This window comes from Eleutherodactylus coqui, chromosome 3, assembly GCF_035609145.1.
Source record: "Eleutherodactylus coqui strain aEleCoq1 chromosome 3, aEleCoq1.hap1, whole genome shotgun sequence".
In the NCBI taxonomy this organism is placed as follows: domain Eukaryota; kingdom Metazoa; phylum Chordata; class Amphibia; order Anura; family Eleutherodactylidae; genus Eleutherodactylus; species Eleutherodactylus coqui.
In genome coordinates, this window is record NC_089839.1 from 98,420,013 (window position 1) to 98,442,329 (window position 22,317).

General features: G+C 40.2%; 1 protein-coding gene across 7 annotated transcripts in view; it reads right to left on the reverse strand.

Moving 5' to 3' along the window:
• Positions 1–22,317, reverse strand: part of UTRN (utrophin) — a 701,048-nt gene that overhangs the window by 579,556 nt on the left and 99,175 nt on the right. For all 7 annotated transcript variants that reach the window (XM_066595903.1, XM_066595904.1, XM_066595902.1 and 4 more), the window contains 5 exons: positions 18,382–18,474; positions 12,826–12,903; positions 11,037–11,129; positions 8,282–8,457; positions 3,745–3,860 (listed from right to left, as the gene is read on the reverse strand). In XM_066595903.1, coding sequence (XP_066452000.1) covers positions 3,745–3,860; positions 8,282–8,457; positions 11,037–11,129; positions 12,826–12,903; positions 18,382–18,474 — 556 coding nt within the window. The remainder of the gene's footprint in view (positions 1–3,744; positions 3,861–8,281; positions 8,458–11,036; positions 11,130–12,825; positions 12,904–18,381; positions 18,475–22,317) is intronic.

Consider the following 22,317-nt stretch of genomic DNA (forward strand, 5'->3'; position numbering starts at 1 on the left):
CAGCAGAACCGAAGCGTTTCCGCAAAGTGTGAACACACCCTAAAAGAAAGACTGTAATTGTTGCCCAGTCACAACACAACTTCCACTTTTTATGATCAGAAAAAGAAATGAAGCTGTGCTACAATTGGTTGCCATGGAAAACAAAGTTTCTTTTTTCTTTTCAACAGTTTCATTAAATTTCCCCATTGTGTTTTAAAGTGGTATTCGCAGAATCAGCAGTCATAAAATATCTGATCAGTGTGGCACCCCAAATAATCATAAGAATGGGAGATCCCTTGTCCCCTTTTCCTCCTGCATGCACCCCTAAAGTGAGGAGAAAATTGAATGAAGTAGCAGCTGAGCATGCATGCTGCCACTTCATGCATTTCAATGGGACTGCTAGAGATAGCCGCGCACTTGTTCTCTGCTATCTCTGGCACCCCCATAAGTTGAAGTGGCCTACAGACAGACGTTTGGTGGAACATCAAAACCAACAGCATGTACTAACCAAAATGTAATGTCCCGATGGAGGAAAAGGGATTATAAAGAGTTAATAAATAATTTTGGAACAGTCCTGCCCCAAGTAGATCACAATGCACCTCCCATTTATGTTTTTTATCCAGTATCAAGATTATGTGCTTAATAATTTCATATTATATCTTTAGAAGCCTCAGGGCTCAGTTTTTCAGATTTGCGGATTCCCTTCATATAACTATACAGTTAAATAATACTATTCTAACTTCCTGGTGATACCACGAAAGAGGGCTTACTATGGAGATTTCTACAGTTCCCTTTGAACTGGCCTTCAGTAAGTGCCTGAGATCCTCTTAGTGTTGACTGCAGACTGCCAGAATATTATCATTTACCTTCATGGCTCTTTAAAGATAAATAACAAGACAAAATGCAAACTATGGGGTTTCCCTGGTTTCTTATTGCCCTTAGATATACTCTGTTCCTTCCCTCTCTGAAAAACAATACAGTGAGCAGCAGAAGTCCTAACACTTTCCAGCACTCAAAAGGAGGCTCCAAGATATACTGCCATTGGCACACACAGGGGGTCCAGTCACTACCAGGCTACTAAGGAGAGCTTACAATAATTGTAAATCTCCAAATGGCACAGCCTTCCATGTAGATCAAACAGTGGAAACTTTTTTTCAACATTTTTTTTAATTTAAAATTTGAAAATTACAATAAAAGAGTAAACAATAAATGAAATATATTGTAAATATGTTGTATATCCAAACAATAACGTTGATATAATTAGTAAGCAACCCTACAGAAAATGAGTTTCCTTAAATGTTGTGCAATTGTCTGCACAAGGTTACAAATAAAGTAAAGTCCTGGCCAAGGCCAAACTATAACAGGTAAGAGAGGGAAGGGAAGAAAATCAAGAGGGTAGTGAGGGGGGACCTTCTCTCATTGAGTTGAAAACTATGACGTAGTGTACAAGCTATTGTAGTTATGTCTCAAGTGGCTTACTACAAGGAGATAAGGATCTGTTATTTTGGGAAGGAAGGGCATAGTCCACCAGTGGGGTCCAGAGTCTTAGAAATTCCTTATGTCAATCAAGAATGATTGAGCTTAATTTCTCATTATTAAATACCAGATCATTCATCTCTTTTCTCGGAAAAGTCCAGGGCGGTCTTTCGACACAGTTGGACTATGGTCTGTTCAGTAGCGAAGAAGAAAGCAATCTCTGTGAGTCTGGGGGAACTTTTGGAATATGTTTATTTAGTTGATTTTGTGGATGTTACAACCCCTTACAGAATAGATTAGTGAGTAAATACTGATCTAAAACCTTTTAACTCGGGGGCAGGACCACCAGATATAGATCATATCCCCAAGGGTTGGGCATTCACAAAAGCAATTTGAAGGGTATCCTGATACCACATGAGCTATTCAGGTGGGAACTAAATACCAGTGGAACAGGACTTTAAAAGAAGTCTCCAGCATTAGTATATTTCGGGCACGTTTATTGGTGAACAACAGTGAAAAACTTTTTAACTTCTGTTGATAGTGAACAAGGTAAAAAGCATGCCTGATGAATGTTAAACTGTAAGGGTGGTTTCACATGAACGGATTTGAATGACAGATTCTGTGATCAGCGTCCACATGGAAAACGAGGGCATTAAAAGTCATGTATTTTCGAATTTTCCTTCACAATCGCGAGTATGAATCATGTATTCTGCGAGCGGAAGAAAAATTGCAGCATGCTCTATTTTAACGCAGATTCCTAGCAAGGGACCTCATTAGATGCCTATGTATTTGAACGATCTGCATCCCATACGCAATTCACATTGCGTATGAGCATCAGAAACGCTTGCAAATTGATAAATGAATAGATAGAAAAGCCGGAATTTCTTCTGTGTGAACGATACGCTGTGCTCATCTGCGATTTTTCACAATTATTTTCCGTGAAGGACCGCAAGAAATCCGTATGTGAAATCCAACCAATTCGTGTTTGGCAGTATTTGTGCCAAATACTGATCCGCATTTGTCCGATAAAAAATACCCCCAATGAATGCAAATATGGAGCTCAAAAATTGACAAAATAGGTTTTTTACAACACGGTCGTAAAAAACATAGCCATGTGATTAGATACATAGATTTACATAAGCTCCGTATTACGGTACGCAAAACACGGACCAAGTGGGGAGTTAAAATACCCTCGTCTGAAACCGACCTAAACCATACAAAACAGCTACATTTTATTTATGGAAAACCTAAACAAAGTCAATGCATCACAATGTACTGACAACTTCCCTGAAAATTCAAGGCTGAACAAGTAATTTCTCTCTCCCCATTCACACTGATGTTTCTGAAGTTCAGTAAAATGCATTACACTGACATATCTGACAGGAGGCAATAATGTACTTTGCTAAGTTGTATGCTCTATCTATTGCTAGAAGAGGAATACATCAAAATGACATTTATTTAAGCTATGCATTATAAACAGCCAAACAGCAATATGCATAGACCCAGCCGAAAACAACAAAGCTTCTAAGAGAAAAGCCGATTCTGGCCACATTGTATCGAGCTGTCATTATTTTTTTCATGTCAACTGAAAATGCACATCTGTACTTAAAGATGATCTATGCAAGAAAGTGACCCCTTGCGATGGCGTTCTAGTGGGCCCCGGTGAGTCTATAGCTGAGCAGGGTTAATATTTGTCTTACACTAGTTGGCCAACAAATATTGAGAGAAAAAAAATGACCACCAGCTCCAATAGATCTGTTACGTCCGCATTTACTGCGCCAATCCACTCTTCTGTGCACGCATGAGAGGATCAGAATTTTACAGAAAGGATGCGAGGCATACGCAGCATGCTCTATTTCCCTTCACAAGGAAAAAACACATTTTGAACTCATTAAACTAATTGCCCATCTCAAAGGCTGAGAGCATCAGTGCGTGCTTTCTTGCCTATGCAAGTGCGCACACAAAAAGTACATTAAAAAACGCCATTATGCGCGCATATACATAACACCTGATGCGTAATTGCACGCGCAAACATGCATAGGCTGGTATGAATCCAGCCTCAGAATAAGTTAATCGTACACAGACGACCCCTACAAGCTCCCTTGTACCTGCTTGTTCACGCTCTGCTTTAGCATTCTCTCTATATCTATCGCACTGTAGATACAGCTATTCCAGCTGCTTTCTACTATAGTACTGCTACACAGAATGGACCCTAGTGTATACTTTATATCTGTTAACAGATTCCTTACTAGACAGTTGTAAATGAAATGGAAAACATGACCGTGTTACCTTCTGGGTCAAGGAGTTTTTCAATTCCCAAGTGTTTTTTGGCAGTGGTGAACGCATGCTCGAGCCTTCCGAGTGGGGATAGTCTGGTAACATCTTCCCAGTTAAACAGGTTTGGTCTGAAATAAAATATATTCAGTAGTTCCATGACAAATCAGTGAACATTCTAAGAAGAATACACTTTTGGAAATGTGCCTTTCTGATCAGCTATGATCAATCATATATTAAAAGTCCAGTACAAGTAATCTGATCAATGCAATCTCATAATGCACGTATAGGGATAACTTGAACTGCATGGACCACAATACAAGCCTAGAAAGGCTATACACCTAAGCCGTTACGTAATCGCTAATGTTAAAAGTTTTGTGCCTATGAAACCGAAACCATTTACTTAAAGACCTTACATTTTTCTGGCATGATTACTTTAATTTTATATCATTGCGCAATCACTCTGCACAGTCTACTTACAGATGCAGGGAGAATTGTGCACCCCTCATATGTAGTTTACCCTCTTCACCCGTTCCTGTACATTAGCAATGCACTTATGTAAGGAAGTGCATGCAGCATTCAAATAAGATGATAGCCTTTATTTTGGATGTGTTATAAACAATGCAAATATTTTGGTCATTGTAGTACAATCTGAAGTTAAATCTGAGTACATTAGTAATCCAACATGCAAGTTATACAGGGTGTCCCACTCGCTGGAAGCCTGGAAAAATCTGCTATAACTCCAAGACTAACGGACGTATTTTAATGAAACTTGGTCAAAACAAACAGCACATTACCCAGTCAGAAACAAGAACCCCTCATAATATGTTCATCAAGCAAACCTTAACCCAACTGCCATAGTCCACGCGGTGGCAGTCATTGGCATAGGAGCCGGGACAGCTACTCTAGGCAGCTAGCCTGGCTGTCTCGCTTGGCACACCATGCCATCCCAACAGCCATGTTTTGCTTCAGTCGTGTAATCAATAAAAGTCTCTGTTGCCCATGTCTCACTATACTGCGTAAAGGCCCATTTACACCAGCGGATGATTGCTAAAAAAAAAAAATCGCTAATCGGCGACCGTTTTAGCGATAATGCGTGCGTGCAAATGTGCGCCAATCGTCCTCTTTTCGGGCACTGCTGGCTGATCGTTAAATTCAAGTTAACCTAAAAATCGTAGTTCACTTTTATCAGTAGTTCTCCATGGGGAGTGCTGATAGCATTGTTTCCCGGCGGAGAACAAAGGATCTGAGCACAGATAGTAGTCTAGGGCTATTAACTGCATTCAGGGAAGGCTTCATTGCACACCCAATTGGTATTTAGGTAGTTGAGTAGCTACTTAAATACCAATGATCGCATACCAATGATTTATGGAAAATGATCGCTCAAAGCAGTCACTCAAACTGTCGTTTGAGTGATCTTTGAGCGATCATCAGCCCGTGTAAAGCAGCCTTTAGAGCGTGTGCTCATTGTGCGCACCTACTGGAGAACAGGATTCAGAAATTTAATGTCAGAAAGCCACCAGCAAAGACGTGGAAACTGGTACAGAAACTGGAATGATGTGAACGTTGTTAGATGAGCATGGTGGTGCCAGGCCAAAATGCCACAAGAAATGGTACAGAATATTAAAAAAAGAATGTTCGTTACTCTGAGAAAGTCTACACAAATTGGCTCAGCAGATGGGGACATCTAAGAGCATGTGCCAATGAGCTGCGAAGAGGGCTAGTCTTCAAGCTTACCAAGTGACTGTGGTGCATGATTTAAAAGGACCTGATTAAAACTAACATCTTGTCTACTGCTGTTGGTTTGAAGTCTGAATATTGTAAATGTCATGCGGTTTGCAGACGAGGAATGGTTTCACTTACCCAACTATGTAAACTCTAAAAATACACGGACGTGAGTAGCTAAAAATCCTCACCAAACCCACAAGATCCCACTTCAAACTGAAAAAATGTGACCACTGGACTTTATCTTGTGCGGCCTCCTGAAGAGGAAAGTTTACTGGAATACGCCACAAACTGTTCAGGAACTGAATGGACCATCACACAAGAAATTGTTGCAGTGACACCAGAAATGCTTACCAGATTGTTCTGTAATAGGGAGCATTGGGTTCAGGCATGCTTGACTGTACACGGATGACACTTCAAGCAGATGTTATGAGGGATTCCGGATTCTCATTGGGTAAGGTATGTTATGGCCAAATTTAATTTGAATGTATTCAATAGTCTCAGAGTTCTAGCTGATTTTCCCAGGCCCCCAGCAAGTGGGACACCCTGCATGACATTTAAAGGGATTCGATCATCAGATTCAGGTTGCTTGAAGCATAGGGAGCATGAATCCGAGACAGAAGTGCATAGTGTTTTGGTGAGTGTTTTATTCTGAAACGCTTCAGCTTTTTTAACTAAATGCACTTTGAAGTTTGACTTGTAGCTGAACTTTGAGTCACTGGGGTGGGCCATGCCAACTTCTCCCCACCCCCTGCATGAAGACTGACAGCTCTCTCCCCTTTCGTGTATAGGAAGAGATGGTCCACCCCCAGCTCCAAGCCAAAATTCTAAGTGCATTTATTCTGAGACGCCGCAGTGCTTAAGAGTAAGGGCAATATGCATCTCACAGGTTCATGGTACCCATGGTTTGGGCAGTGTGGATCCAAAGACAGAATCCCTTTAATCCATTCATTTCTTTTTCTTTTGTTTTAGATCTATGTTACTGTTTGATGTATACACCAAGAAATTCCCACAGCATGTACATTCAACATGTCTATGGACTATCACTGGGATGGTCTTTAAGCATGCATTGGCCAGGATAGCTTTGCTTTAACTATATTGCAAAGAGCTGTTGGTAGATTGACTTTCACGATTGGATCAAAATGTGCGTTAACAACCTCAAATTTATAGGTTGAGTAAATATTCATATTTTCAATGTTGGCATATTTCTTTGCACTTCCTATGTGCTCTTGTGCTTTCTGTGTATGTCTGCTTTTGCAGTACAGCCACACTACTTGCACCTACATTATCAGGCATAGTTTCTGCAATGAAAAGAGTGGTAGGCTATACTTTTTCATACAAATCTTTAAAAAAACTTTAGCATGTGCTGTATGTTTTTTTAATGTGAGTCAATGGCAGGGATATGTTTGCTGGAACATGTTCAATAGTAGTGCTATGCCCTAGCTCATTGTGAACCAATTATGGTAAAATATCATACCTTTTTTGCCTTAAGGACCAAGCAATTTTCATCATCACATTGCAAGAACCATAACTCGTTGACATAGCTGTAAGAGGGCTTGTTTTTATGTATTTTTTGAAGGACAAGTTGTATATTTTAATGGAAACACTCTGGGGTATATATATTGTGTTTTAGAACTTTTATTACAATTTTTTTGTGGGAAGAGAGGGAAAAACGCTCAGAAATTCCACCATTGTTTTGGGGCTTTGTTTTCTTGGTGCTCACCATCCAGTAAAAATAACCTGATAACTTTCTTATCTGATCAGCACGATTACTGCGAAACCGAGTTTATAGAAAATGATTTATTTTTTACTACTTTTGTACGATAAAAACAGTTTTAAAGCAAAACAATGGAATCTGCATCACCGCATTCTAAGACCCAAAACATTTCTATTTCTCCAGCAGTGGAGCTCTGTGAGGTCTTGTTTTATACAGAAAGAGTTGTAGTTTTGGTATCATTTTGAGGTACATATGACTTTTGGATTGCTTTTTACTGTGTTTTTGGGGAGGTGAACAGATTAAAATTAGAAATTCTGGGCATTAACTTTTAAAATTATATTTACAGCATTCACCATGTGCGATAAATAAAATATTTTCATTCTTTGGGCCATTACAAATGCGGTAATACCTACTATGTGTTGCTTTCTGAAGCATTATTTGGTATTTTATAAATTTAAATGGGTTTAGTGGGTAAAATGTGTATTTTTTTTAAAAACTGGATATTGTTTCTTCAAATGAAAGTTTATTGAGCTTTTTTGACACATTTTTTTAATCCCTGAAAGGGGCTTGGAGATGTGACTGTTCACTTGGATAGTACACTGCATTACTTATGTACTGCATTCTACTAAGACTATGACATCAGCCTATTAGATTCTGCCAGAGACAGGGTTTAATCGGTTGAGTTACATGGCCAACATAGAGGCCTTTGTCAGCCTTCTGGCTATCATAGGAACCCAAACAAACTGCGGGGTGCTGATGGGTTTCAGAAAGAGCCCCCTCCCCCTATCATCTGCTTACATGCTGCTATTGATATTAATTGTAGAATGTAAGGGGTTAAATTGCCACGGTCTGAGACTTCTCTGTTCTTGGCAGTTAGCGCAGGAGCCTGGCTGTCTGCAGTCATCCTAGCCACCACCTTAAAAAAATGTATATGCAGGTTTAAAACCCATTAGTGAGGTCAGTAAAAGTAGGCGTATTGGCCATCACGTAGGGGTTAATTTGAGTCAGCATATGTCCCTTGTCACAGTGTAAGTAATGAATACGTGACAAACTGTGTTGCATTTAACTAAAGAGATTTAAAAATACAACTTCTGAACAAGTATCACCAACTTGTGCCTATGCAGCAGAGCGTTGAATGCAAGGCCATCCGTCCAACTGGTGGTGAAATTTAACACATTGACTTCTTGATGATACGGTCTGGTTGATTGCCTTATCCAGCTCAAAAGAATCTTCTCACTGTTTGTCTGTTGTAGCTCTGACATAACGGCCTTCATCACATCTTTCACCTGGCAAGTGAACAGCAAGCACAGTTATTAAAAGAACGTAATTGGAACATTTATCAGGTGGCCATTGATACTCCACTGCGTGGTACTAGGTTGAAGTGACCTGCTGAATTAATGGCCGAGCCTAAAACATATATTAGGAATTAGTGCCTCCTTATTAATTAGACCTGTTCTGTAGATTTAGTATGGCAGCCTTGCATCCCATAGCTGGCACATTTAGCCTAACAGCATGCAGATTTATGAAGAATGAAATACTAGTTTGTATTAGTGTGTGCCCAAGTCAAACCTCTTATTAGATCACACTATGAAATTTAACATGACTTCTGTAAGACACTGAAGGAAGAAATAATGAGATACTTCAACGCTCTCCCACTGCTTTCCTTTGGTATGTAAAGTCTGGACTGCTGCAGTCTATAACTGAAATGTTTAACTATTGCTCCGACCGGCTGAAAAACGTTCATAAATGACATCTCTTATCTTTCGTGAAATTGGGTTAGTGACCATCACTGGATAGCTAAAAGACAATAGAGGTGCAATATTATGAAGCGGCAAAGACCAGATCATAAGTAAAGACACAAGAAGACAAGAGGTGCTTTTACACTGGCAACTTTTGTGCCAGTAATGAGGGCCCATTGGCATTTTTGCCAGTATCCTGTATGCTCCAAACAGTAATAGTGCCTCATTTATTCCCCCCATAAGCTGATAGTGTTACCTTTATGGCCTGTATGTTAATAGTGAACTTAAGTATCTCACACGAGTTCGTCTAAGGGTCTGTTCACACCAAAGTGAATGAGATCAGAGTTCGCTCGTGCAGCCTTTTTATACAGGCAGATACATCGTTGGTTCGATCAAACGGGAAATCGTTTAGTATAAGTGACTGAGAAGGACTGAACAATGGGTATTTAAGCCAAAGAGCCAATGATAATTTTTATGCCTGCATAAAAGGAACGACGAACGAAAAGCAAACGTCTCATCTTTGTCATTTGGTCGTTAGCTGTGTTTACACTTTCGCATGTTTGAATTACTTGAATGTTCATTGCGTTGTTTAAGGGTCTCTGTCACCTACTTTTAGCCCTATGAACTAAGCTTGGAGGCTCAAAGTAGGTGACCAGTGGAGTCCAGGGATTTGAGTTTTATACTTACTTTCCCCGTCCTTCCCCTGGTGTCACCACTGGAAATCGCTGCTGAATGCACTGAGCAGCGCTGCTAAGTAGTCGGCCCATTATAAAATTAAAAAGGGTGGACTACTTAGCATGCTGCTCAGTGCATTCAGTGGTGGCTTCCAGCACTCACACAACAGGGAAGGTAGGTATAATACTTACATCCTCAGACTCAGCGGGTCACCTACGTTCAGCCCATAGCTCATACAGATAAAAGTAGCAGATAAATGCACTTTAATAAGAGGCAGATGCCTGTTTATATAAGAGGATTTTATGTAAAGAAACAATGCTTTTCATGTCACTAACGATATGCTTAATGACAACTCATTCAAATGGATTATAATTTGTTGTTTGATCGCTGGTCACATTTACAACCAACAATGATTGTAAACTATCATCTGTTCAATTCAATGTTTCAGTAATTATCACACTGTGTAAAAGTCCTTTGCAGCGCAGTGTGTATGTATATAGTCCATAACTCTGTCCTTGAAAGTTTATGTATGGCTGCAATCCCATATTCCAAGGCAGAGACCCATAAAAGAGATTTTACACTAATGGCATGCCATGAGATGGTCAAGATGAACTTTGTTTTCTAATGTTAACGTGACCCTCCAGCCCTGGAAAAACAAAGATGGCTGCACCAGCTTCTCTGACTACTTGATGCACACTGTGTATTAGTATAAATCATTAGTCAGTGCTGTCCACATGAGCAGTTCTATATAAGGGCTCAGTCACATGGGCGCATCGGCGCCCGTGTTACTGCAGCCAGCAGACGGCCGTACCTGAAGACAAACGTCTCTCTGCAGCGCTGGGAGGAAGAACATGTGACCGGCTTCATTGCCGGTCATGTGTTCTTTCATCAGCGCTGGAGAGAGACGGCTGTCTTCAGGTACGCCCGCCCGTCTTCTAACTGTCAGTCACATGGGGGCATCGGCGCCAGTGTACGGGTGCCGATGCGCCAGTGTGACTGAGTCCTAAATGAGTAGTGCTGGCCAGTCAGAGCAGCATGTAGTGTCTTAGACTACCAATACATACTAATGCACAGTGTGCATCAGGTCTGTCAGAGAAGCGGTGTGGCTATCTTTGTTTTTCCAGGCTTGGAGGATCAGTTCCACATAAATAATTTGTTCTACTTCTAGATTGCGTCACGAGTTGAAAATATACGAGTTCAAATCACATAGAGTAACATACAGAAAATGGATACATTTCCTTTCAACAAATAACACTGGAATAGAATTTGTATGTTCTTTCCATGTTTGTGGGGTTTTCCTCCAGGTTCTAGGATTTCATGCCACACTCCAAAAACATAATGATAGGTTAAGTGGTCCTGGTTGGCCTTGATTCTGTACTGCACTGCAGGATAGCAGGTTATGCTTCTATTACATAAAGAACACAAACGAAAAGCAAGACTTTACATTTTACCTGCCAATGAAGAATGATGCTCCATATCAAACCAAGGGTGAGCTTGTGGTTTCCATCAACTATATCTGTACCTCCAATATTCACCAATTCCACCTGGAGAAATACACCAGTAACTTTATTCAAGGTTATAATAAAGTCCATTATAATAGACAGCAAGTAAATAGAGGTTTAGCATCACACTTTTTTTTAACATCAGTAATAGCTACATTAAAAGGGACATTGACCTTTTTGCTATTCTTCTTAGAAATGTTGTCAAATGCAAAAAAGCGGCTTATAAGGGGTATTTCGGCCATTCAAAGTGAACGTTATATTCTTCATAAGGCGATAACATGTAATTTCACAAAATAATATTATAACTTGCTTCACAAATCTACAGAGATATAAGTTTGGCGAATTAGATGGACGTCTGGAATAACGACGATAAGCGAAAATGTTAGGAACATTTTGGCCAGTCTAGGAATACCCCTTTAAAGGGGTTCTGACATGAATAATGTTTTTATGCTTTAGCAGCCATTGTTCCCTGGTCTGCCTAATGGACACAGGGAACTCACGGTTTAATGGCTGCTAAAACATAAAAACATGATACTTACCTTGTCTCCTGTTGTTGTTGACATCAGGGGGGTCATCTCCCGGCAGGCGCTGCTCTTCCTCTTCTTCCTCCACGAGCCGCGCTGCTCCGGGATCGCGCGCATGCGCAGTGGAGAGGTGCCCTCTGACAGGAGTCAGGACGGGCCGCGTCTCCACTGCGCACGCGCAGAATCTCAGAGTTCAGCCAGGACGGACAGGCCGCCCATAGCAAGTACTGCTTGTGACGTGCTTGCTGTGGGCGGCCCGTCCGTTCACCTCGGAAGTGACTGACGGACGGAGCAGAGCCGGAAGCGGTCATTTTGACCACTCCTGCTCTGCTTCTACAAGCCACAGAAGAAGATGCCGGCTGGAGGGGACATGCCTGGCGATCGGTCCTGGCCAGGCAAGGTTAGTAAAAAAATTTTTTTTTTATGTCAGAACCCCTTTAAGCATGGGATTGTATGTGGAAAACAAAACAAAAACAGAACAACCTTGTACAGCCCTACTGTCATTAGAGGATGAGGTCATGTGGCGATGTGACATGGCTGCTTTTAATGACGGTGGCTTTACAGTTTGTATATAGCCATGGATGATAGTAAGGCTAGTTTCAGATGAGTGTAGTTAAGCTCAATATTTGGTCCAGGTTTTGGGGACGGATCTAATATAAATCTATGCATCTATTAACATGGCGTGTTTATTTTTTGATGCAGCATGTCCAATCTTTTGCGCTTCGCCATATTGCTATTATTTTCTATTGGGCAAATATAGATTAGTATTGGCCAAGTAGAAAATAAAAACAATCCGGATACAAATAGTGATGAAATACTCATGACATACAGTTGTAATGTCATCTATAAAACGTTCGTAATACATTTAAATATGCTCGTCTGTAACCGGCCTAAGTTGGGACAAGATAGTTGTTAAAGTGTTTCTCCAGGATCAGAAAAGAATAGTTTTTTTTTCCAGAAACGGTGCTACTCTTGTACATAAACTGTGTGCCACTAATCCTCACTCAATAAATGCAATTGAGCTGGAATACCAGAAATAGTCCATAGAAAAAAAACTCAAAAAGCCAATTCCTAATTATTTTTCCAAATCTGCAACACTTTTTGTTAAAAATGAAATAAAATAAAATCCACTAAAGTCCTGAAAAACTTTAATAAAAAAAACCAAAATGTCATGAAATGTCTACAAGTACATAAAATAGCAAAGAGAAACTTACATTGTTTTGATGCAAAATTTGTAGCACTCTGTTGACATTATTTAGAGCATGAACTCTTGTAGATCCACGTTCCTTTGGCTAGCATAAAAAAGAAAGGAAATGTCATCGACTACATTTTCTCAATACAGTTCATATAATACAACATGTCAATCTAAGTTGAACATTTTTCTGTAAAGAAATACGGTCAACTGCATAACATAATACTGCAAACTAGTGCCAAACCAAACTGGAGTCCTTTGTGGTGTCCAAGGAAAGAGGTCATACAGGGCACACCGCTAGTGCAGACATATTACTAATAAGGTCAAACAGGTTATTTGTGGACCAATCTCTAAAAAAAATTAACCCTAGTGGCAAGTGACTCACTTAAAAGTAAGCCCAAAATGCTGTTTTCTTCTGATGGACCTTGGAGTCTACTATTGTGCCAAAGCTCAGGCCTACTGGTGGATCCTCTGGTCGTCTGGTCTAAATATTTTAAAAACATTGTCTTTAGAGGGGTTTTCTAGGACTTTACTACTGATGACCTATCCTCAGGATAGATCATCTACAGTTGATCAACGGGGATCCACTGCTCGATCCCCCGTCGATCAGCTGATATCGGGCTAGCAATCAGTGGGGACTGATCCAGAAGCTGACAGCTCCATCTGCATTGCAGCAGCCCAGGTTGGTAATTGCAGGCACAGCTCCCATTGAATTCAGGTAAGAACCAGCAGGGCTGTGGACAATTTCATAGTCTGCTGCTTGCTCTGCAACTACCTGTGGTATCTGTGGCAGCCTTTAATCTGTTAATGACAGAGACTATTATAAAACAGTGTTTTTTTTGTTTTAAAAAGTAGGAAATAGGGAATAGGAAAAGACCAAAAACATCTACATAAAATGGGTTGTCCCATCAGGTCAATCTACGTCCTTTTGCCCCATTTGGGCATATGGATGTCATAGAGGGAGCATTCCCCAGTATAGTCCAGGTAATACCCAGCTTCAATTACTCTGGCAGACTCAGGCCATCTGCCTATTACATAGATGGCAATTAATTTATATGTAATTTACAGGATTAGCCAAAAACAATACTGGCTGTTTGCTGGGGGCCCTGGGGCCAGAAATATGGCTCTCATAGTACAGTGATAAGACAATACCTTTAAAGGAAATAGAAAGACAGTGGCTCAGGGATTTGGAAGAAAGCAGAATCCAAGGAATTAACAGGAGAGGACTCACCTGGTGTGGGCGGCCTGACCTCCCTGGCAGGCCGTCAAGCCTGTGGTGCCCACCAACATGGAAATAATGGATGTGACACTTTGTCAGTAAGACAACCGTGAAAATGCAACAGGAAGAGCCCAAAAAACATCTAGAGATCTTGGTTAGGCAGATGTATAAGTAACCAGAGAAACACAATAAACTCCAGTGCTCAAAGGGTCCACCTCAAAAGGAGTCTATAATTGGATCAAATAAATAAAATGTGTACTTACTTAAGAGGGGGGTCTGATGGACGCCCGGACCCCTAATAATCCAAGAGTACAGTGTAATAAAATCTTCCTTGGTTTCCCAGGAATTACTGGATCAAGTTCACTTATGTTTAGTAAAACATCCAACGTGGGAGAATAGAAATCTATATTGATAGAGTAAATGACTCTATCCATCTGAAACAATTACTGCCATCCCCTATACAACTGCTTCTCTATACATATTACCTCTTAGTCATCGTAATTTATGTGCTTGAGAAAGGAGAACTTTACTCCAAAACGAGCTTCACTTTCCCCGTATGATTGTTTAATGTTTTTCATTAAATAAATAATTCTTTCCAAACATAAGTGGACCTTATCCAGCAGTTCCTGGGAAACCAAACAAGATTTTATTACACTGCACTCTTGGATTATAAGGGGGGTCCAGGCATGCATCAGACCCCCTTCTCAAGTGAGTTCCCATTTTGTTTATTTGATCCAATTACAGATACCCTTTAGAGATGGACTCTTTGAGCGCTAGAGTTTATTGTGTTTTTCTTGTTACTAATACCTTTAAAGGGACAGTAAACCTTCAAATTATCTTATGTCAATTTACCTTGTAGTTAAATGTTAGCGATTGGTGCCCATGAAATGCCTTTGTGGAGTAGGGAGAGCCTGATCATAGCAATAGGAATAGTTGCAGGAAGTCCTGAAAAATCCCTGCTCTATGATCCCTACTTGTTCTTATATATCTTCAGTTGTAATAATCTCAATCAACTTTTCTTTTTTAAATGTAATTGACAGGAGACGCTCAACCCAACTCTTCCATGCATTACATGGGAGGACATCCATTTGAATAGCTGCCCTACATCTTCCACGTAGGGCAAATATCTGGCTGGATGTGCCTTTCCCCATCAACAAGTGAAGGTTAGAAAAGATGAACGTGTGGAGGTCAACTGTTGGTCGTAGCAGCTTCAAGTTTAAAAGAGGTTGTGTTCATAAGACTACCCCTTTAAACTACAGAACTTTGTTTTACAATAGTATCTTTATGATCCCTCCAATTTGAGCTGATAAAAGGAAAATGTAAGAATAATCACATATATTTCAGTATATTTGTAGCAACTATATTATTTAGGAAAATATGAGTACTAAAGAAAGCCAAAGACATATACTTTAATGTACGGGAATGGCTAATATGTAGCTTTCCTTGAATCAAAGTAAAGCCTATTTCCCTTTGATAACTGTCACTACAGCCCCTTTCTTGTGAATTTTCTACCTGGGATGAAGTAATGCATTTTCTGCTATTGTTGATGCATCTCTATAACTATGGGAGTGAGGAGACGTGTTCTTACAGGAATACCCTGTATAGGCAATACTGCACTTTATATCCTATCTAACATTTATGATGCATTCCACTGATGGAGTACATGATTCCCTCAAGACAATAATAAGTGATCTAAGTCTCATGTGGAAATAGGTAGAGAATTGCATCATGCTGACTATAAAACACAATGAGACTTTTATCTTTTGTCGTTTGCATAGCATAGGTATGAGTTATCTGACAGCAAAAGTTTTATCACCCCACACATTAAGATGTATTCTTGGCCCGGTTGAAGGCGCACGTTATTTTTTACAAAGGAAGGTGGAGTAGTTGCCAGACACCTCTGAAGTCACTTTTCCAGGACAGAAAAGCAAAGCAACTGAAAAAAATCAGATACAACTGAACAGATGCTGAAAGGTGTCCTGGCAGCCACATTAGATGTTAGTGAAGCCCGAAGACAATTCTAGAACTCACTGATAATAATTCAGTGTCTTTACAGTAGGGCTATATTTATACCTGCGCTAGGAGACTGAACGAAGAATATAAGAGAAGAGCTGGATCTGGCTTTTAATGGACATGAATGATGTCCCACACAACCAACTGACTATAATGGGTCCTACAATTATGGATAGGTCCTCTCTTTTATCTACTCGTATAGCCATACTGGCTATAATATTACTAGCCACGCTGGCTGTATATACAGTATGACACGTGCTCTGTATAGTAAAGAAGTGATAGTTTTATTGAACCTCCAATCCCAGGGACACAACTTGTCTACAAGGGGAAATATCATAGAATAGTAGAGTTGGAGGGTCCTCCAGGGTCATTGGGTCCAACCTTCTGCTCAGTGCAGGATCACTAATCATCCCAGACAGTTTACCTGGCATCCGTTCTTTGCAAAATTCAGTTTCCAGGGCCTCTTCATTCTTTTAAGATGACAGCACCTCTCCTCTTCCTACCCGATACATACTATGCAGCAGTAGCTTGAGGAACTTCACACTGTTTTCAGATTGGCCAGCAGTGCTCAGGTGAATAGTGCTGACCAATCTGAGAGCAGATGTAGTGTATTGGTTATCTAAGGACACTACTAGTGTGCATCAGGTAGTCATAAAGTTGTGGTGGCCATACTGCAAGAACAAACAGGGCACGGAAACCAGTAGATTTGCAGAATACTGGCACTAACAAGGATGGACATTCATATTAACCCCCACAACCCCTGCCTACATACACTCTAGTCCTGAGACAAATTTTGCCCCCAAGACCAGAAGATCATTTTAAATCTGTGAAAGTATTCAATTATACTTTACGCAGTAGTATCGTTGTGCATAATATTTGTGCTGTTAGCACAACAGTGCAAAACACATGCATTATAGTGAAATCTTTATGAACAGGGGATCACGCACACTGAGCATGCAGCTTTGTCATAATTAATCTTTGTAATCACACATGCTGTAGACTTTGAATTGTTAACCTTGTGAGGGGTTAACTCTTGCATTTGAACAATAAAGTAAAAAAAACTGCTAGAAACAAACAAGTGTTGTTTCTCATTGTGTTCTTCTCCAATGCATCATGTATTCAATTTGGCATACCTGATTTATAAGGCTAGCATATCCTTTTGATTATCACCTGAATTAAGTGATTACTACAATAAATACAATAACACTTTTGTACTACAATAAGCGGCATTCTCTCTCTTTCCAATGTGGAAAGTGCCCATCCATGTATTGCATGGACAAACATCATCTTTCCAGCAGGCAGCTGAAGCCTTCATCCTCATAACAGTAGGCTGCAGGATAGGTGACGTTTGTCCGCATAATACATGGATGGGCTGATTCCATACAGGAAGGAGAGAGTGAGAGTGCCGCTCATTGTAGCACAGACCAGGCCAGGTCCCACGGGTTTTTCATGATGGTTCTGTATATAGGTGATTATTTAATAATATTTCTACAAAAATTTTGCATTCAGTTTATTTTCCTAAAACAATTATCTTATATTTTAGTACATTGGAAAAAACAAAAAGCATACAATAATTTATATGGAAAATTGTGCAGTTCTTATTTAAGGGGTTATCTGGGGGTAAAAAAAAGTTTTTTAAAAGCAGCTCTCCATGCTGTATCAATATAAAAGCAGTTATACTCACCTTCCCTGATCCTATTACTCTGGTGTCATTCCCTCTCTGCTCTTCACTTCCAGGTGCAGAACAATAACGTCCAGACAAGAGGACATGTGACCAGTCCCTGGTGTTGGTGGCATCATTATTGGCTTGCTGCAGCCAGAAGTGAAAAGCAGCAGAGAATCGGGCACTGGAGGAATGAGAGTCCTATGGGAACTGGGAAGGCAGTATGGCTTATTTTATTTTTTATTTTAAGCTGGTGAGCACTTTTTTGAAAATGTTTTTGACTTCACAGAACCCCTTTAACATTTTATATTTTTAAGGTGAAGGGCTACAAAAAGTCCTTGTGGCCTCAAATTTCTGATAAACTGCGATCCATCAAATAAATTACCACACTCCAGTGATAAGATTTTTGAAAAAGTCATGAATAAGATGTTTTATGATGAAAACTTTGCCACCTATATCTACATGCAATTCACATATGTTCCCTCTGTTATCCAATCTTATTCCGTGTTATGCTTAGGCAACTACAGCTTTGCTGTAAGAAGTGCTAGATGTGGATCTATAATAAAGGCCATGCATCAGATGGCACTCCAACTACAAACCTCATTCCGTGGAACTAAAAATACACATTACAAAAGAGAACGATGCATGCTTTTCAAGATGGACTCTACCAACTTTGAACTGACCAAAGAAGTTCCAGTCAGACCTTCCAGCAAATCCAGCAATCTCCTTCCATCTTTAAGATCCACAAACAGGTCCTTGATTGGTAGTTTTCCACTCTATGAAAGAAAAATTGTAGATATTAATTTTAATGATGCATAAATGGACAGTATTACATTGTATTACTGAGGGTAGTACATGTAGAGTTGTGATAACTGGGGGGAGTAGAACATACATGAGGGAATTGCATGAACATCATTCCTTGATAAGTACTGATTCAGAATTGTCCCATTCAGTTCTGATGATCAGTATGTATTAAGAAACCGTGCATGCAATTCCCTTTTGAAAAAAATGTCATTATTATTGGCTCATGTAGAGAAAAAGAAGAAAATCAAGATTAAAACTGAAAATCGATAAGAGATGCAAGAATAAAACTGAGATTTGAATTTCATGTTGAATAGTTTGGCCCTAGTTGAAACATACCAGCTTCGAATATGTCAAAAAGACACTCTTTTGGCATACACCAAGTGCATGGGGCTCTGTGGATAAGTTTGGCATATCACATTTATCTTATCTTCCCCATAAAGTATCTCTTGCTATTTAAGAGAATAGCCCAGATTCTGTCTGCCATCTTGAGTAGAAATTACTTCCTGTAAGCAACAACTCCAGTCCCATGATGCCTTGTCCAAGCAGTAAACAGGGACGGGGTGGCCAGATCAGAGAACAATCATTACTTATATTCCAAACTATGAGCAGCCTGGAGGAAGTTCCATGACAACAGCAGAATACACAAAGCGAAGAAGATTTGTGGTGTCCCCATTGTTACTATGCATTGGCCGGACACAAACTGCATGGTATTCTACTACTCAGAAACCGTACATGAACATCAAACATCAAAAGTTAATGATTTCACCAGAGTTCTGATTTAACCTTGCTTAAATGAGTGCTTGAAAAAAGGAGCATGGTTTTAGCTCTGAAATGCGTTGCATTGGGTTTTTTGCTTTTTTAAACAGTTGTCATTGCCTGTCTTTCAATTGTGTTAATTACTGAATTAGTACCTCACTCATTAAAATCAGACTTTTTGTCCAACTTCTGTGGATTCCCCATCCTCACCTGTCTATTGACAAATACCATGCCTCCTTGGATCTGCATAAGGGGGCTGTCTCTTGGTTTTCACCTTAGATCCGCCAACTCCCCCTCCTCAAGTAAGTGAGATTACATTTTATCACTTTTATGTATGGGTCTTGATCTCTGAGCACAGGAAAACTTTTTTCAACACACACTTTATTTAATAAAACAATGCTGGAATTTCAGCTATTTTTTTTATATCCACCCCCCCCCCCTTAAAAATGTAAAAAGTTTTACAATACATTACACATATCCCAATATGATGCCATTAAGAAATACCACTTGTCCTGCAAAAAAACAAGCAGTCATTCGGCTATATCGCCAAAAAACATTAAAAAGCTTTTTCAATACACTTATGAGAAAAACTAAGAAAATAGCTTGGTCATTAAAATACAAAATAGGCCCAAAATAGGGCATACTGGGGATAATTTACTTAGGCTGGAATTTTATACGTTCGTCTAATGGGGAGTGATGTATTAGGAGGTGAAGGGGCACTGCAGCTGCACCAAGCTGCAGATTTTGATGCGTATCTTGGTGCAGATCGACACCAAAATATGTTGCAGATTTAGGGCGGCTTCTCACCACAGTATGCGCAAACACACTCGCCGCAGCGCAGCATATTTGAGGCTGAACGAGGTTTGAAGACATACATAATCTGTGTGGGTGTCTGCGCATAGTACTATGCTTTTTGTGCACGCAGGGCCAGTTCACACGAGCGCATGACACACCTTTTCTGGATTTCATGGATATTTAAAGCCTAAAGAGCCCCAGACGTGTTCTTTTCCCTGAGTTTTGTGCAGTGTCGCACACTTTCCCTTGCATATTTTCGGACCACCCATATACTTCTATGGGACTTTTGGTGTGAAAAACGCACCCTTTCCTCAGTACCAAGTTTATAAACAATTGAATCTGCATTGTCGCATTCTAATCGCCCATATCCGTTTAGAATGGGTTTTTGTGGGGAAAAATGCATATTTTTTCTTAAACTGGATTTTTTATTAGACTTTTTTTACACTATTTTTTAGTCCCTGAAGGGCACTTGAAGATGCGATTGTTCAATCACTAGAATAGTACACTGCATTACTTATGTAATGCATTCTACTACAGTAAGCCTACAATGGCAGCCTATTAGACTCCACATGAGGTAGGGTCTATTCAGAGGCATAACTTGAAGCTCCCGGGCCCCGGTGCAAAACTTGTAACAGGGCCTCCAACTATAATGCTTTACTCATAGTACTGGGTTCCCTATATGGAGAAGAGAGGCCTTATGGGCCCCCTAAGGCTCCTGGGCCCGGGTGCAACCGCATCCCCTGCATCCTCTATAGTTACACCCCTGGGTCTATTAGTCTGAGTTACAAGGCAGACATGGAGGCGTTTCTCAGGCTTCTGGCTGCCATGAGAACCCATTGGTACTTTACGATCAAATTGCAGGGTGCTGATGGGTCACAGAAGGATTCCCCCCTCCTGTCATCTGCTTACATGGTACAGTTGCTATTGATTGTGGCATGTAAGAGGTCAAACCGCCAGAATCTGAGGTTTTTCCGCTACTGGCTGTTAGAACGAGAGCACGGCTGTCAGTATTCAGCCAAGCCACCGCCTGAAAAAGATGTATGAGCAGGTTTAAAGCCCATTAGTGAGGTCAGTAAAAAGGTGTATAATGGGTTACGGTATGCAGGCAGTAGTGGCAAATATTATTAGTAGATCTTGCAAAATTTTGGTAAACTGGCTATAGATATTCAATAGCAACATGTGTGTTCTTTCCAAAGGACAAGGGATGGATAAACAAAGGCTGTCAGACGCTACTGCTTACTTTGTAGGAAACAATAAGGCCTCATTCACGCAAGCATTTTTATGTGGCTATTTTGCCGCGATAGACCGCCGGCCTTAAATTGCGACCACGTGAAGCACTGGATTCCAATGCATTCATTCACATGGGCGATTTTCAGGCGCGTGAAAAAAATCACAGCATCAAAACGTCGATTTTTCGCGCTGCATCAAAAGATAGGTCTAGACCTATCTTTTGAAGAAAAACGTTGGAGACTCCCATAGACTCTGAGATGAAAAAAAATGCTAATTAATTGTGGCACTCGATTGTGGCTACTCTTCACTAATGCGATTCTCGCCCACGATGCGGCCAGCGTAGGATTGCAACACTCACCGAATGAGGCCTAAGAATGTTTTTCAAACTGACCAATCTTGTTTCCACCTGGTTGGCTGATTTTGGAGTATTGTCTGCCATGTAGCAGACATTCCACTAATCATATGCTTGCCATAACATACAAAGTTAAAATAATAACACTGCCCCACCACTACTCCACCGGTAGTCCGCCCACACACTGGAGGTGCTATACTTTCTGTGTCCAGGTGGAGAACGTGCTGACATTATAATTCTGCTATAGCTAATGCATTAGACACAAACGTTCAGGTAATTAGGGTCACGTTTCTTTGTACATTAGCAGCATTTTGATAAAATGACCTGTGTTTTCAGTTTGGTGACATTTTCTGCACCACTTTAGATCTTCACCTTGTTTTTTTTAGAAATCTCCATTATCAGAGCAAGATTAATGAAACTATTTAGAAGGTAATCTAAGGACAAATCACATTCAAGTTACTAATTTATGAAGTTTGCAAGTCCTGCTCAGTAATTTCCTTTTGGCTAGTCTCGTCTAGTGAACTGTGGAACCACCATAACATATGTTGGAAGGAGTCACTGCTGACTATTGGGATACACTTTTATGGGCAAGTAACATTAAACACATAAAACTAATCGCAGTATATTATTATCTTCATACATTCTGACCGTCTTCTGGTTCTTACACTTTGTTATAGAGTTG